This window comes from Eleutherodactylus coqui, chromosome 5 (assembly GCF_035609145.1).
Source record: "Eleutherodactylus coqui strain aEleCoq1 chromosome 5, aEleCoq1.hap1, whole genome shotgun sequence".
NCBI classification, from domain to species: Eukaryota; Metazoa; Chordata; class Amphibia; order Anura; family Eleutherodactylidae; genus Eleutherodactylus; species Eleutherodactylus coqui.
Window position 1 is genome coordinate 13,619,188 of NC_089841.1, and position 15,959 is coordinate 13,635,146.

The following is a 15,959-nucleotide window of genomic DNA, read 5'->3' on the forward strand; positions in this document are numbered from 1 at the left end:
TTATCCCTTCACTTTTGTTTTGATTGCAAACACAGTCTCGCGTTTCTGAAGGACGCCATTTGATTATGGAAAATTATGGACTGAGTAATATATATCTATGTAATGTTTGAATTAAATACTACGCCACAAAGTTGGAATCTAGGTGAAAGGCCGCTGATTTCTTTAGGACAACTAGAGCCATGGAATGTACTAGATAAACCATGTGACCATGCGGTTTTAGCTATGTGAAGGGACATATATGTTGAGAAAAGATAAGAACTTTAAGAACATTTACTGTGCCACTTGGAACTCTGTCAAGAAAGTTAGAATTCATCCAATCAGTGCAATTTAATGTCTAAAGTGACAAATCAATGTTGGATTGAAAACTGTCCAATGAGATTGTGACACCCCAATGTGTGGGGGCTGTAAATAAAGCTGCCTGATTCTGGTCAAGTAGGAATATTTTGCTGAAACCATACTCTGTTATTATGGGCTCTGTTATTTTATTCCTCCGTCATATGACGTCATTAGCTGGTTACACCATCCTTTCCCTCTAGTGGCATTTTGCCACAACACGTTCGTCCTAGACGTGGTGCGTTTTGCATTCAAGGCAAACATAACATCCATGTTCTGGATTCCGTTACCTGGGCCTACATCTCTGCATTCAGCAGTCTGTTACCTGGGCCTATGTTTCTGCGTTCTATGTTTGGCCTTAATCTTCAATCCTCATTTGGTCACAAGATGGCTCCTCTTTGTGGATCCCCGTCCCGAGTGCATCCCCTTGTTGCTCTATCTCCGCATTCTGCATTTTGTTATCCAAGCTTATTTATCCATGTTCTGTTATCTGGGACTATGACTTCACCATACGCATTTTGTTATAAGTGTGTCTAAATTCTGTATTCTGTATCTATATTCACTGAAAAAGCCAAAAATACAATACCTGAAGGTCTGCAAAGCAGACACGGTCGCCATAGGCACGATCGCCATAAGGCAGGCACAATCGCCACCGGCACAATCGCCGTAGGGCAGGCGCAATGGCCTTAAGCCCTGAAGATATGTAGTCAGCCAGACAATAATGTGTGGAGGAGCAGCTTGTTCCTGGCAGGCTAATATGCAGTCACCCACTCAACCCAGTCCAGAATGGGGAGGAGTGACTGCATATACTAATAGCCTGCATTTGCAGACCTTCAGGTATTGTATTTTTGGCTTTTTCAGTGAATATGTGTTTTTTTCTTTTTCCTCACCTCTGTGATTTTATGTAATTTATAGTGAGTTAGCGTAGGTACTGATGGAAGCGGTGTGACCTCGACGCGGTCCGTCAGCCTATGCGTTTTGGCCAAAATGCAGTACCAACACCCGCATTTTATTAGTATGCATTAGTATCTTTGTATGTAGTTTGCTAGTTGGTGGGGGAGCCCAAGATGTCAGCCAGTGTGGCCCACCTTGGAGATACAGGGCAACCCGCTGTCATATCAGCCAGGGTTGATATCCTGTATGGTGGGTCACCACCCATCTATGGCTGACATCTTTGGTATCGTTCACATGTGCAGGCTATTAGTATATGCAGTCACTCCTCCCCATTCTGGGCTGGGTTGAGTGGGTGACTGCATATTAGCCTGCCAGGAACAAGCTGCTCCTCCACACATTATTGTCTGGCTGACTACATATCTTCAGGGCTTAAGGCCATTGCGCCTGCCCTACGGCGATTGTGCCTGCCTTATGGCGATCGTGCCTATGGCGACCGTGTCTGCTTTGCAGACCTTCAGGTATTGTATTTTTGGCTTTTTCAGTGAATATGTGTTTTTTCTTTTTCCTCACCTCTGTGATTTTATGTATTCTGTATCGGTCCATGTCTTATCATGTGTTATCCCCTGCAATTGTATCAGGTTTTCATTGATTTTTAATTTGGCTAAGTATGAAAATATACAACAGAAACTGACAGATCCCAGAGCTTATAAATCTACATAACTATCTGCAGCCGGTGACCGAGGAGAATCTGGGACTCTTCTCTGCTGTATTTAGTGGTTACTACTCACCTGGGCGGTTACCTGTAGGAATCTCCTCTTCACACGGCTGATCACCCCTCACATTTATTTCTGTAGTATTAATATTGGTCAGATCTTCATCCTGATACAAAAGTTGTGAGACAAATATTGTAGAAGTCAGCAGATGGTTGGAGAAGTCGTGTGGAAGGTTTTATTTGACGAGAAAAGATCATTAATCATCATGATGACCATAAATGGCCTGACAGGAGTAGTCATCTGAGCCACATAGCTGCAGGTCTAGAAGCTGGACATAGATATTAGACGATGGCTCAATGAACCTCATGGACATGCAGAGGGACACCTGCCCCCCACAAACAGACAAACTGTAAGACAATTTATAGGTCAGGAGGGCTTTAGTTGCTAGATATAGCAGCTTGGCTCTAGTGTACTGCTAAATAACCAAGTCACCAGATGATAGTCAGATACTAGTTCTACATAGAGAAAAGTACTTACAGTGCAGTTACCTCCAGTGATTCCATCTTCTCTGAATACAGTCTTTTTTGTTTGTCTTATCCGGGCCCAGACTACCATGAAGATCTCTTTTAGCCATGAATTGTCTCTGCAGACTTTACATCCTCCCTCAGTGCAGCCCACAAAGTAATAGCACCCACTTTCTGCCCCTCACAAAGTAATAGTGCCCTGTGTAGCCTCTGTATTCTACCGCTCTTTCTGCTGAGCCTTTAATAGCAGCATCACAACTATCTTCTTGCCTTATTCTGATGCTTTGTTATCATTGTACATGGCATAACCTCACTCCTTCTCCTCTGAAATAGTTCTGATTGTACTGCTGGAGATTCAGGAGTGAGGGTCTGGAAAGTTTGGGCTCTTTTGGTATAGGGTTACCACCCAGACGGTATTTTTCCTGTCAGGCCGGTGCCAGCATTTTTTTTTACCGTCCCTATTTCAGGCTGGTATTTTCAGAGCCTGCCCTGCCCTCTAGCGCTGGTATGTACCATGTACTTCATGTAATCTTGTATGTTTAGGTGGTATACGTTATACTAGCTGTACATATAATTACATACAGGACAAATTCAGGCTACATCAGCATCACTATACACAGGGGAGGTATTTCTGTATATAGTGATATGGACCATGCTGGGGTAACCTGGGTATGTCATGTATATAATTATATATGTGCAGATTGTATGCGATGCGAGCGTCGGCAGCGAGTAGATGATGTGTGAATCACACTAAACGTCACCTACTTGTGAGAACACACTGGCCTGGATCCCGCACAGCCGCTGGACGGGATCCAAGAGATAAAAGAGGGAAAAAAATGCTGTGATAAGCTACGCCCCCTTTTTTACCATGGCCAGTATTTTTACGTGACAAAGGTGGCAACCCTACTTGTAGTTGCACAGGCAAAATGTTGCAGAGGTGGTATATCCACCATACATGTACACGTGTAAGTTCTACATGGCTAGATATCCTTCACATTGTCTCAGTTGAGGAGATCAGCGTCTACCAGACACATCCGCTGCTTGTCTCAGGGAAATAAAGGAGCAGATACATATAAATCCAACCTGTTGGCTCCTTATTCCCACCAGCAGTCTCCACCACCAGAACACTGGGAGAAGATCCAGACAAGATGTAATGTCTCTGGTCAGCGGTAATCCTGCCATCTCCACCGGCCTCATCACACAAGGAGAAGACATCTGATAAGACTGAAGACAAGAGCTTCACAGCCTTCTACAGATCAGAGGGACATCTCCATCTACCTGATGGTCCTGTGGAAGAAGAGGATGGGGACATCTCTCTGGGGTTCTTCTCTTACTGGATGGAACTGCAGGAAACACAGACGGACACTGAAGTCATTCTTTATATACAGATAATAAAGTCCCCGTGGATTTAGTCCTGTCCATTACCTGGTGATGGGAGCGGCTGGCGGGTCTCCATCATGACGTCCTTGTACAGATCCTTGTGTCCTTCTAAATACTCCCACTCCTCCATGGAGAAATAGACAGCGACATCCTGACACCTTATAAGAACCTGACAACACAATATACAGTCATCACCCAGAAGCCTCCAGTGCTGTTACTGTATAATGTCCCAGCATTCCCTGCAGCGTCACCTCTCCAGTCAGCAGCTCAATCATCTTGTTGGTGAGTTCTAGAATCTTCTGTACATTGATGTCCTCATGTATCAGGGGTTGAGGTTGGGGCCCCGTGATTGGGCTCAGGGGTCTTCCCCATCCATCACACACAGGGGCCCGACAGCCATCACTAGAAGTCTTCTTCACTACTGTGTAATCCTGTATATGGGGAGACATTAAAGAGAATCTGTCACCAATATTTTACTCTATTTACTAATCCAAGCCATCCATGGGGATATAAGTGTATTTATCACTCGTTTTCCTCACAGAGTAACATTTCCCCAGAATTCTGTTTTCCATCGGCATGTGCTGCGTACATTTTACCTCCCCGGACTGGCTGACCTCTGTCCCTTCCTTGATAATTAACATCATGCACACACTCCTGGTCTGGAGAGTAAGGCACATACTGCTTATAGAATGCACAATGCCCCCCAACCAAGCTGGGGACGTCAATAATCATGTAAAGGGTGAGATTTCAGTGCAATGAATGGGGGCAAGACCAGATCTGTCCAAAGTAGCAGATTGATCATTGGACTGCTTGTGGGTAATTTGTGTACAGAGTGAGTGGTGAGAAGATGGTTAAAGTTAGTCATATTACCAACCTATGGCTAGGATTAGTTTATGATAAAATATTAATGACAGATTCCCTATAATAAATATCACTACAGTGATTTCCAGAATCTACCTCCTCTTCAGTGACATCATCTGTTATTACTAGGGATGAGCGAACGTGTCCGTTACGGACACATCCGCACCCGGACACCGGCTTTGCCGAACACTGCAGTGTTCGCGCGTAAGTGTCCGGGTGCCGCCGGGGGGCGGGGAGATGCGCGGCGGCGCGGGCGGCAGTAGCGGGGAACAGGGGGGAGCCCTCTCTCTCTCCCTCTCCCCCCCACTCCCCGCCGCACCCCCCCGCGCTGCCACGGCGGCCCCCGAACTTTTTCGCCCGAACACTGAAGTGTTCGCAAAGTTCGGTGTTCGGGCGAAAAAGGGGCGGAGCCGAACGTGTTCGCTCATCTCTAGTTATTACCATAGATAAGAATGATGTAATGTGACATCATCAGAATCTCTCTCCTCTCCAGTGACATCATCTGTTGTTACCATAGATAAGAATGATGTAATGTGACATCATCAGAATTTCTCACCTCTCCAGTAAGCTGTAAGAGTATCTCTAGGGTAAGATTTAATATACTCTTCGCCATCTTGTTCCTGTCCTTCTCCATCCTTTATGGGTCATCAAGGATAATTCTCTTGTCTAGAAGATATCCTAGGATCCAGTATTGTAGGAACTGAATGGAAAGAAAATGAGACAATATAAAAACCACACAGAATGCTATGGAAAACAATACAATTACTAGAGAGAATAAGAGGGAACATTTAAAAAGATATTACAGGAACCTGATAGAGGTTTGTGATGCCCTGACTACAGCGTGTCACCAAGTCCCGCCCCGACCTAGGCAGAGCTTTTGGCATTTAGCTCCACAGACACTGTCATTTCCTGCCAGTGTTTGCTTGTTCTCCAGCTAACACCTGCTCAGGTTTCTCTCCCATTCTGCTGACCCGGTTTTGTCTGACTTGGATTACAGTCTGTTCTTTGTTGGTTATTAGGTGCTCTAGTCCGCTGTTATTGATACATTTGTCTCTCTGGTTAGTTGGTCTCTATTGTCCTTGTCCTGGGGTCCTCATCAGTGCAGAGTAGGGACCGCCGCCCAGTTGGTTGGACATGGGAGAGGGTTGGTTGTTAGGGACTTCCAGTTTTTCATTCCTAACCGACCCTGACAGAAACACTGGCCATACAAAGATCCGGGGCTAAAGGTGAACCCCGAGTATCTGCCCATTATGGAGGCTGTTACAGCAGTCATAAATCAGGTCCAGAATTTGACTGAGGTGGTACAGGACTTGTCGGCTCGTCTCCTGCACCAGGAACAGACGGTCGCGGGGTCTTCAGAAATGGTATCACAAGGGCCCATACCCATTTGTGCACCTAAGGCGACTTTACTTGACTTTTTTCCGGTGACCGTAAGGCATTGTTTGCGTTCCGTGATGGTTGTAAACTATATTTTAGTTTGTGCCCACATTCCTCTGGGTCAGAACATCAGAGGGTTGGAATTGTGATTTCCAGACTAAGAGGGGACCCACAGAATTGAGCTTTTTCATTACCATCAGATTTCCCTTCTCGTCAGTCGGTGGATGCCTTTTTCTCCACCTTAGGTCAGATATACGATGAGCCTGATCGTGCAGGTTATGCGGTTTCTAAATTATTGAGCCTGCGTCAGGGTAAGAGGACGGCCAGGCGGTTTTGTTCACAATTCCGACAGTTTTGTGTAGACTCAGGGTGTAACGATCGGGCCTTAAAGCAACTCTTTCTGACTGGACTCTCTGGGTCAGTGAAAGACTTGCTGTTGGTTCACCCGGAGACTAAGACGTTAGAGACGGCAATGTCGTTAGCTTTACGGGCTGACCGGCGCCTGAGGGCTAGAAGGGTCACCAGAACAGAGAACCTCACCGCGGCCTGTAAAGAGCAGCTCCCCAGTTCCATTCTGTTAGGTTCCTGCCTCATTTCTGGTCACGCTTTGTCGACTCGGGGGTGGCAGTTAATTTAGTGAATTTCGAGTTTGTCTATAGCGTCAGAGTTGTGAGATTTAAATTCCAATTTACAGGTCTCTGAAATTGATGCCACCCCGCTGGCGGCAGGGTTGATAAAGAAGGTTACACTGGAACTCAGGTTTTCGGTGGGAGTTTTATATTCAGAGATCTGTAATTTTTTGGTGATGGAAGGCCTATCGGTTGATGTCGTGTTGGGGTTAGCGTGGTTGCAACTACATAACCCTGTTATTGATTGGGCCACTTCCAAGTTCATACAGTGGGGTATGGGATGCAAGGACCATTTGACAACTGTCCAGTTGCATTCCTCTGGTTGTGAGGTGGCCGGCCTGCCTAATTATTTAGAAGAATTTGCAGATGTATTTTCCAAACAGCTTTCGGAAGCCTTACCCCCTCACAGGGAGTGGGATTGCAAGATTGATCTCCTCCCTGGAAGTAAGATCCCTAAGGGGGGTATTTACAATGTTACAGTGCCAGAGCATGAGACTTTGAAGGAGTATGTAACCGAGAGTTTGGCCCAGGGCCATATACGTCATTCTGAGTCCTCTGCTGGGGCCAGTCTGTTCTTCATGGAGAAGGATGGCAGTCTCTGGCCTTGCATTGATTATTGAGCGTTAAATATGATTACTGTAAAAAATCAATACTCGCTGCCATTGATCCCCGATTTACTCAATCAGGTTGTGGGGGCTTGCTGGTTTTCCAAGCTCGATCTCAGGGGAGCCTACAACCTGAGTAGAATTCGTGAAGGGGATGAATGGAAGACTGCATTTAATAACCCGTTCGGACATTTTGAATTTTTAGTAATACTGTTTAGAATATGCAATGCTCTGGCCGTTTTTCAGGGCTTCATGAATGCCATTTTTCAAAATATCTCTCTCCTGATTGGGAATCTCATGTGAGTCATTTACATGTTGTGCTTTAGCGCCTACGAGACAATAAATGGTTTGCCAAATTGGAGAAATGTCAGTTCGGGGTGCAGAAGGTGTTGTTTTTGGGCTATGTGATAACTCCTTCCGCTATACATATGGATTCTGATAAGGTTCGTGCCATAACCGAATGGTGCCAGTCAACCAGTCTTAAAGGCACTTAAGATAAAAATTTGCGAAACCATGAAAGCGCCTAAGTTTATCAGGAACTTTTCTGTAGTCGCCAAACTGTTGATGGACATAACCAAGAAGGGCGCTGATTTGGTTAACTGGTCACCTGAGGCGATTGAGGCTTTTATAAGTTTGAAGAAGGCATTCTCGTCAGCTCCTGTACTGGTACAACCCGATCTTAACTTGCCCTTTGTGGTGGAGGTAGATGCGTCTGAACATGGTGTGGGGGCGGTTTTGTCGCAGGGTTCCGCCTCCCTGGCCAAGTTGCAACCATGTGACTTATTTTCCATGAAGTTCAGAAGAAACTACGATATTGGCAATAGAGAATTATTGGCTATCAAATGGGCGTTTGAGGAGTTGAGACATTTTCTGGAGGGGGTAAGCATCAAGCTACAGTATTTACTGATCATAAAAATGTGATATATTTAGAGTCTGCCAAACGTGCGACATACATTCCAGGTTCTAAGTATGTTAGAGCTGATGCCTTATCCCCCAGTTTTGGAGCCCCTGAGCCAGAAGATTCCCATTCTGAGGGGATCCTACCGCCTGGGATAGTGGTGGCGGTCTTGACGTCAGACGTATCCAATCCGATCTCTCTTATTCTCCCCCCTGCTAACCCCCGTGGCTACCCCCCCCCCCCCCCCGAGCATGCTCAGACCAGTAAGCAGTTACTCGAGAAGAGTGATGCTCGCTCGAGTAACTGCTGTATCCGAGAGTGCTAGCTCATCTCTAGTGGTTTCCATCTTCTGACATGTTAATCTTTCCGCCAATGAGGTGAGCAACGGCTCATTTTAATGTAACGAATTGTTATTTCTATTGGTACCATTTTGAAGACTTCTTTGATGCCATTTTTTTTATGAAGACAGGAAGACCAAAAAAGTGCAATTTTGGCAATTTTTTTTTCTGACAACGTTAACTATGCCGGATAAATAATGTGTTACTTTCATAGATTGGACTTTTATGGATGGTGGTATCTAATATGTTTTATGTTTTTTTTGTTTAGATTTTTTATTTTAAATACGGGAAAAGGGAAGGGGGGGGGGTTGAAGCTTTAGAATCCTATATTTTTTTACAATAGTAGAAAACTTTTTTGCTAAAGGGAGGGTCTCACATGAACGGAAATGCAGATTCCGTGATCGCTGTCTGTGCGGAAGATCCGTGATAAAAAGCGGGCATTGAAAGGCGCGTATTTTCAAATTTTCCCTCACACTTACAGGTATGAATTGGATATTCTGTGAGTGGAAGAAAAATTTGCAGCTTGTTGTATTTTAGCGCACAGCCTGCATTGAAGTCAATGGCTGGCTGTGGTCCATCACCCATATATAACTATCATTGCTTAGAACTAGCGAGCAGAATACATTGAGAAGCCAGACTATGTATTCTGATTGCTAGCTCTGAGGTAGGGTTCACACAGGGTGGGTTCCCGTCGGAAATCTCGCGGTTTGGCCGCAGCAAAAACCGCAAGATGTCCGCCGGGAGAACCGCCGCGGTTTAAGCCGCAGCGGCTTTGAAGCGGCCCGGCCGCATGCTTTTCCGTTGCGGCCGGCTCTCCCATAGAGGAGAGCGCGGCCGTGACATAAATAAACAAAAAAACGAAAGTAAACAGACATGCTCAATCTTTGGAAACCGCGGCTGCGGCGGCCGCAGCTTCAGCCGGATTTACCGCTGCAGATTAGCCGTCCCGTGTGGACGAGGTTTCTGAGAAACCACGTCCACATGGCTGGCTAATCCCGAGATTAGCGGCCGCGGGCGGTGTTGCCGCGGGCGGATCTGCTGCGGCAGAACCGCGGCAAATCCGCCCTGTGTGAATGCAGCCTGAGAGGAGAGAGAGGGGGAGGGGGAAATAGAGAGAGAGAACTTGAACTCTTTATTCTTTGATCGCTTATACCATATTCTGCAATATTGTAGGGGCGATGAAATTGCGCAATCTTCTTGCAATGCGAGAGTAAAAATGCAGAATTATGAAGCCTATGCTTTTCAATGGTTTGATTTCTATTTGCAATGTTTTTACTTATGCGATGTTGCGAAATTTCAAAAATCGCAGCATGCCCCATCTTTCTGCATTGTGCAATTTTTTGTAGCCCTTGTTTCCCTATGGAGCCTCATTCTCATCGCATCACAATGCAGGAACTTGCAATTTTCATGCAATGCAATGCATTTTTAACATTAAAACATTGAAACTCCCATTCAATCGCAGGCGGCAGTGATGTGTGAGTTTTCACAAGAAAAAGCATCGCTGGCGCTCAAAAATCCCCTGAACAAAACTGTAATTTTTCTGACTATTTGCTTGCAGCGATATCGCGATCGCCCATATGAGAATAACCTAAGTGTTTGTTTTGCAGACACATCGCCCAGACCTCCCATGGTAAGGGGGAACTGGAGTTCTGATGCCCTTACTCCGATGCTGATGAGCTGCAGATCTGGGTGTTTTTTTTGTTTAAGGCAGCAGAAACTAAGCACTCATGACCTGAAGGTTGAGGCTTCAAATCCTGCATGGTTCAGGTTGACTAATCCTCTCGAGGTCGGTAAAATGAGTACTCAGGCCACGTGTCCAGCTTCGACACCCAGTAGTTGTAGGGGACAGAGGCGTCACCGAGGACGGTCGTGCGATCGGCTACGTACTCCCTCACCATCCTTTTACAGTGCTCCCGCCGACTCAGCCTTGACTGGGGAGCGGTGACACAGTCTTGCTGGGGAGCCATAAAGCTGGCAAAGGCCTTGGAGAGTGTTCCCCTGCCTGTGCTGTACATGCTGTCTGATCTCCGTGCCTCCCCTGCTACCTGGCCCTCGGAACTGCGCCTTCTGCCACTAGCGCTGTCGGATGGGAATTTTACCATCAGTTTGTCCGCCAGGGTCCTGTGGTATAGCATCACTCTCGAACCCCTTTCCTCTTCAGGTATGAGAGTGGAAAGGTTCTCCTTATACCGTGGGTCGAGCAGTGTGTACACCCAGTAATCCGTAGTGGCCAGAATGCGTGTAACGCGAGGGTCACGAGAAAGGCATCCTAACATAAAGTCCGCCATGTGTGCCAGGGTACCTGTACGCAACACATGGCTGTCCTCACTAGGAAGATCCCTTTCAGGATCCTCCTCCTTAAGTAGGTAGGCCTTAAGTATTTTGCTCCAATTTTTTTAAATGGCGAGCTGAAACACCAGACAGATACTGTATGCAGCGTATATTATGTATACTGTTTCCCTCTGGCGCTATGACGGCGGTGATGTAACGGGCACAGCAGAGCCAGGAAACAATTTTGCACAAGCCTGCTGTAACGCTTAGCTGCGTATTAATTAGGACTACTACCCCCAGCAGACACGCAGTACACTGAAGATGGTCACAGGCAGCCCAAATATAGTATTTTTCCCCAATTTTTTTTGGGGGGGGGGGTAATAAATAAATTGCCTGAAAGCACCGAGGAATAAGCTGGCGCTATACAAACGAGATTTATTTTTACATTAGGCTTACAGAATTACAGATTGTATAAGGGGATGGAAGATTATATACCTGCACTAGCCGATATACCCGGCTTCGCCCGACCTAATTTAGTACCAGTGTTTATCTGTTGTTCACACTGAATATTTTCATGACGTCATGGTTACTTCAGAGAAACCTAGGAATAAAATATACACATAGAGGAGCGTTAGATTCTTCACAGACTGCATGCACAGATGTCCGTCTGCAGAATGTGCCACCCCGCCCACTCTCCTCACTTTTTACCCTTAAAGGGGTTGTCCCGCGGCAGCAAGTGGGGTTATACACTTCTGTATGGCCGGAGAGCGGGTCTGCGCATGCGCAGAAGACATGTGCGGCGCGAGCACGCCGGAGCGGCCCCATTCAACAGAGCAGAAGACCGGACAGCGCAAGCGCGTCTAATGGAAGGAGAAGGCAGCTTTAGTCGGCGCCATGGAGACGGGGACGCCAGCACCGGAGGAGGTAAGTGTATAACTTCTGTATGGCTCATATTTAATGCACGATGTATATTACAAAGTGCATTAATATGACCATACAGAAGTGTATAACCCCACTTGCTGCCGCGGGACAACCCCTTTAAAGATAATACCCCATTTTATTGAAATTTAACCACAGATGCGAGGTTGCAGCCCTTTCCTAGCCATAAAGGATGCTCCATACCTGTAGTCCATGCCCGCTTCCTTATGTACTTTACAACCTGTCAGCACATATTCGCAGTATATAGACAAAGGGGTGCGGTAGATTCTCCTCAGTAAATATACAGAGGTGAGGTAGATTCTCCTCAGTATATACACATAGTGGTGAGGTAGATTTCACTTAGTATATACACATAGAGGTGAGGGGTATTAGTGTATCTTGACACCACTGGAAGAGTGGGTGGCGACAAGATACAGTGTTTTTGACATTCCTTGCCACTCCCATCGCTCAGGTTCTGGCACTTGCTACTGGCGTTGGGAGTGCCCTGCATATCCGGATAGTCAGGAAGCGGCAGCACAGCGGATTTCCCTTTCAACATTCTCCAACGGTGGGGGACACAAAGTGAGTAGCGGGGGCAGCAGCAACAGAGCCGCCTCCCCGTCGGCCTCCCTGCACTCAACATTGGCGCTGGACTTCGGTGGACCATTGGCGGTATCGTCAGCAGCAGCGGCGGCCGCCACAACAATCCTGCGCTGCCTCACACTGAGTAACGGAGGGAGAGGAAGGCAGAGGCCAGCGTCAGACACAGAGGGAGCGGCAGGGACGGCTTCCCCGTCGGCCCCTCTTCACTCTGCAGCAGCCGACAAGACACAGGGAGTGGAGAAGTGCGTCCCTGACTCTCACTGAGGGAGCGAGCCAGAGGGATGCGGAGACTGCAGGCCAGCGGCGGACAGTCAGGGAGCGGCAGGGAAGGCAGAGCTGCTTCCCTGTCGCCCTCACTTCACTGTGCAGCGTCCTAGGCAGTGGGTGAGCTGCCGTCCTGACTGTCATTGAGGAAGAGAGGGAGGGGGGCGCGGAGTCTGCAGGGCAGCGGTGGACACTGAGGAAGCGGTGCAGGGTTGCAAGAGCCGCTTGCTCGTCGCCATCCCTGCACTGTGCTGCAGCAAGCGGTGAAGCACACAGAGAGTGCGGAAACTGCGGGGCTGACAGGAGGCTACAGGATGAAACTGAAAATAAAGAACCTTCCAGCCTTGAGCCAATCGGGAGAAACAGGTGTAAGAGGATTGTTCCTCCTGTCAAACCCCTAGCTTCCAGTGGCGTCAAGAATCACTAATACTGAGGTGAGGTAGATTCTCCTCAGTATATACACATAGAGGTGAGGTAGATTCTCCTCAGTATAGACACATAGAGGTGAGGTAGATTCTCCTCAGTATGTATACATAGGGGTGAGGTAGATTCTTCTCAGTATATACACAGAGAGGGGATGTAGATTCTCCACAGTATATACACATAGAGGTGTAGTAAATTCTCCTCAGTATATATATGTAGAGGTGAGGTAGATTCTCCTCAGTATATACACATAGAGGTGAGTTAAATTCTACTCAGTATATATACACAGAGGTGAGGTAAATGCTCCTCAGTATATACAGAGAGAAGTTAGGTAGATTCTTCTCAGTATATATACACAGAGGTGAGGTAAATGCTCCTCAGTATATACAGAGAGAAGTTAGGTAGATTCTCCTCAGTATATATACACACAGAGGTGGGGTAGATTCTCCTCAGTATACATGCACAGAGGTGAGGTAGATTCTCCTCAGTATACAGATAGAGGTGTGGGGAAGATTCTCATCAGTATACAGACACAGAGAAGTGAGGTAAATTCTATTCAGGAAATACACACAGAGGTGAGGTAGATTCTCCTCAGTATAAACACATAGAGGTGAGGTAGATTCTCCTCAGTATATACACATAGCGGTGAGGTAGATTCTCCTCAGTATATACACATAGAGGTGAGGTAGATTCTCCTCAGTATATACACATGGAGGTGTGGTAGATTCTCCTCAGTATATACACATAGCGGTGAGGTAGATTCTCCTCAGTATATACACATAGAGGTGAGGTAGATTCTCCTCAGTATATACACATGGAGGTGTGGTAGATTCTCCTCAGTATATACACAGAGTGAGGTAGATTCTCCTCAGTATACACACAGAGGTGAGGTAGATTCTCCTCAGTATATACACAGAAAGGTGAGGTAGATTCTCCTCAGTATATACACATAGAGGTGAGTTACATTCTACTCAGTATATATACACAGAGGTGAGGTAAATGCTCCTCAGTATATACACATAGAGGTGTGGTAGATTCTCCTCAGTATATACACAGAGGTGAGGTAGATTCTTCTCAGTCTACACACAGAGAGGTGAGGTAGATTCTCCTAAGTATATGCAGGGAGAGGTGAGGTAGATTCTCATCAGTATATACACATAGGGGTGAGGTAGATTCTCCTCAGTATATACACATAGAGGTGAGGTAGATTTACCTTGATATTTACACATAGAGGTGAGGTAGATTCTGCTCAGTATATAAACATAGAGGGGAGGTAGATTCTCCTCAGTATATAGACATAGAGGTGAGGTTGATTCTCCTCAGTATATACACATAGAGGTGACGTAGATTTTCCTCGGTATATACAGATAGAGGTGAGGTAGATTCTCCTCGGTATATACACATGGAGGTGAGGTAGATTCTCCTCAGTATATACACATAGAGGTGAGGTAGATTCTCCTCAGTATATACACATAGAGGTGAGGTAGATTCTCCTCAGTATATGCACAGAGAGGTGAGGTAGATTCTCCTCAGTATATACACAGAGAGGTGAGGTAGATTCTGCTCAGTATATACACGCAGAGGGGAGGTAGATTCTCCTCAGTATATAGACATAGAGGTGACGTAGATTTTCCTCGGTATATACACATAGAGGTGAGGTAGATTATCCTCAGTATATACACACATAGGTGAGGTAGATTCTCCTCAGTATATACACACAGAGGTGAGGTAGATTCTCCTCAGTATATACACATAGAGGTGAGGTAGATTCTGCTCAGTATATACACAGAGAGGTGAGGTAGATTCTTCTTAGTATATACACATAGAGGTGAGGTAGATTCTCCTCGGTATATACATATAGAGGTGAGGTAGATTCTCCTCGGTATATACACATAGAGGGGAGGTAGATTCTCCTCGGTATATACACATAGAGGGGAGGTAGATTCACCTCGGTATATACACATAGAGGGAAGGTAGATTCTCCTCGGTATACACACAGAGAGGTGAGGTAGATTCTCCTCGGTATATACACAGAGAGGTGAGGTAGATTCTCCTCAGTATATACACATAGAGGGGAGGTAGATTCTCCTCGGTATATACACAGAGAGGTGAGGTAGATTCTCCTCAGTATATACACATAAAGGTGAGGTAGATTCTCCTCATTATATACACATAGAAGTGAGGTAGATTTTCCTCAGTATATACACACAGAGGTGAGGTAGATTCTCCTCATTATATACACATAGAGGTGAGGTAGATTTTCCTCACTATATACACATAGAGGTGAGGTAGATTCTCCTCAGTATATACACATAGAGGTGAGGTAGATTCTCCTCATTATATACACATAGAGGTGAGGTAGATTTTCCTCACTATATACACATAGAGGTGAGGTAGATTCTCCTCAGTATATACACATAGAAGTGAGGTAGATTCTCCTCATTATATACACACAGAGGTGAGGTAGATTCTCCTCATTATATACACACAGAGGTGAGGTAGATTTTCCTCACTATATACACATAGAGGTGAGGTAGATTCTCCTCAGTATATGCACACATAGAGGTGAGGTAGATTCTCCTCAGTATATGCACACATAGAGGTGAGGTAGATTCTCCTCAGTAGATACACATAGAGGTGAGGTAGATTCTCCTCAGTAGATACACATAGAGGTGAGGTAGATTCTCCTCAGTATATACACATAGAGGTGAGGTAGATTCTCCTCAGTATATACACATAGAGGTGAGGTAGATTCTCCTCAGTATATACACATAGAGGTGAGGTAGATTCTCCTCAGTATATACACATAGAGGTGAGGTAGATTCTCCTCAGTATATACACATAGAGGTGAGGTAGATTCTCTTCAGTATATACACATAGAGGGGAGGTAGATTCTCCTCAGTATATACACACGGAGGTAAGGTAGAT

The 15,959-nt window shown here is 45.9% G+C and overlaps 1 protein-coding gene across 1 annotated transcript in view; it reads right to left on the bottom strand.

Moving 5' to 3' along the window:
• The window catches only part of LOC136629073 (zinc finger protein 665-like), an 82,054-nt gene that overhangs the window by 49,076 nt on the left and 17,019 nt on the right, over nt 1-15,959 (bottom strand). Inside the window, exons 2-7 of the mRNA XM_066605196.1 lie at nt 11,319-11,424; nt 5,262-5,405; nt 4,096-4,275; nt 3,890-4,013; nt 3,743-3,807; nt 2,016-2,106 (exon numbers count right to left, since the gene is read on the bottom strand). Of these exons, the coding sequence (XP_066461293.1) occupies nt 2,016-2,106; nt 3,743-3,807; nt 3,890-4,013; nt 4,096-4,275; nt 5,262-5,339 (538 nt within the window). The 5' untranslated portion in view covers nt 5,340-5,405; nt 11,319-11,424. The remainder of the gene's footprint in view (nt 1-2,015; nt 2,107-3,742; nt 3,808-3,889; nt 4,014-4,095; nt 4,276-5,261; nt 5,406-11,318; nt 11,425-15,959) is intronic.